At 42.8% G+C, this 1739-nt stretch overlaps 1 protein-coding gene and 1 non-coding gene across 2 annotated transcripts; one reads left to right on the top strand and one right to left on the bottom strand.

The window, feature by feature from the left end:
* Positions 1 to 558: 558 nt before the first annotated feature.
* On the top strand, positions 559 to 1500 carry LOC146887026 (uncharacterized). Its single transcript, XM_085671986.1, has one exon. The coding sequence runs from the start codon at positions 559 to 561 to the stop codon at positions 1498 to 1500; it is 942 nt and encodes a 313-aa protein (XP_085528112.1).
* Positions 904 to 1010, bottom strand: LOC114182804 (small nucleolar RNA R71). Its single transcript, XR_003604240.2, has one exon. It is a non-coding gene; the product is annotated as a small nucleolar RNA R71 (small nucleolar RNA).
* Positions 1501 to 1739: the final 239 nt, after the last annotated feature.

The following is a 1739-nucleotide window of genomic DNA, read 5'->3' as shown; positions in this document are numbered from 1 at the left end:
ATCTTGACCCTTGGATGAGAAGGAGAAAGCATTTTGGCCTTTGATGCTAGCTTGGAGAAGAAGGCTTGATCTTGGCCATTGGATGATGCCTTGGAAAAGGAGGAAGCATTCCTAACCCTTGGATGCTTTGGATCCATGAGGTGTAGGAAGAAGTGTTGACTTCTACTTAGTCCACCTTGGCTCTTTAGATAGCTCATGGCCAAATCTCCTATTGGACTTAGTCAAGCCCAATTTTATCAATTGAACTACTCATTGTTTGACTTATTATTCTAGAAAGCAAAGCCTAAACAATGGGCCAATATTATTGTTATTCTATTGCTCTTTAAGACACCTCTTTAAATCTTCACATCTTCTTTGGCCCATGTGAAGAGTATGAGAAGCCCAATTGGATCTTTTTGAGCATGCTCCTTGTTATTGGGCCTCTTGATGGGCCTGGGCTTGAAGGTGCATGTGGGCCATGTATTGGGCCTTGAGCATGATTTGGGCCTAGGCGTTGACCCAAGCTATAAGCCTTGTTGGGATCACATCACTCAACCTCTTCCACCTCATGAGAGGACTATGAGTGAGCTCACTACAACAGAGTTCACTTATGACAGTCTATGCATTCAATATACTGAGGAGGATGTTCCGTATATGTTAAAAACTGGAATACACTTGTTGCCAAAGTTTCATGGTCTTGCAGGTGAGGACCCATGCAAACACTTGAAGCAGTTTCATGTCGTGTGTTCCACCATGAAGCCTATAGATGTCCAGGAAGACCATGTCTACTTGAAGGCCTTTCCTCATTCCTTGGAGGGCAATGCAAAATATTGGTTGTACTACCTTGCACCCAGGTCCATCACAAGTTGGGATGACCTGAAGAGATTATTCCTTGCCAAATTCTTCCCAACTACAAGGACAACAGTCATAAGAAAGGAAATTTCCGGCATCAAGCAACAATCTAGGGAGACCCTCTATGAGTACTGGGAGAGGTTCAAGAATTTTTGTTCAAGTTGCCCCCACCATCAAATCTCTGAACATATGCTTCTACAGTATTTTTATGAAGGTCTGCACCACATGGGTAGAAATAGGATTGATGCCGCAAGTGGTGGTGCGCTTGGTAACATGACCCTTGCTGCATCTAGGCAACTGATTGAGAACATGGCTTCCAATTCTCAACAATTTGGCACAAGGAGTGATGCCATAGTTGTTAGAGGAGTTCATGATGTAGGGGCAGCCAAATACACCATGAAGTTGGAGAGTAAGATTGATGCACTTCTATTGTTCACAGCTGTTGTATCTTTCCCCAGTATATCTTGTACTTCTGCTGCACCTTCCATACCTCTTCCCTTCCCTCTGAGAGTTATTCCAAGCAAGAAGATGGAAGAGGTTGATAGGGAGATCTTAGAAACATTCAGGAAGGTTGAGGTGAGCATACCTCTTTTGGATGCCATTAAACAGATTCCCAAATATGCAAAGTTCTTGAAGGAGCTATGCACACACAAGAGGAGGCTAAAGTGAAACGAGAAGATCAGCATGGGGAGAAATGTGTCAGCATTGATAGGTAAATTTGTTTCTCAAATTCCTGAGAGGTGCAAGGACCCAGGTACATTTTGTGTACCTTGCATCATAGGTAACAATAAATTTGAAAATGCAATGCTTGATCTTGGTGCTTCAATAAATGTAATGCCTCTGTCTATTTTTAAACCTCTTTCTCTTGGACCTCTACAACCTACGAGTGTGGTGATTCAGTTGACAAA

This window comes from Vigna unguiculata, chromosome 4 (genome assembly GCF_037176805.1).
Source record: "Vigna unguiculata cultivar grain cowpea cultivar isolate G323 ecotype 2 chromosome 4, ASM3717680v1, whole genome shotgun sequence".
Lineage (NCBI taxonomy): Eukaryota > Viridiplantae > Streptophyta > Magnoliopsida > Fabales > Fabaceae > Vigna > Vigna unguiculata.
Note: the sequence above shows the minus strand (reverse complement) of the source record. Positions and strands in the feature narration are given on the sequence as shown.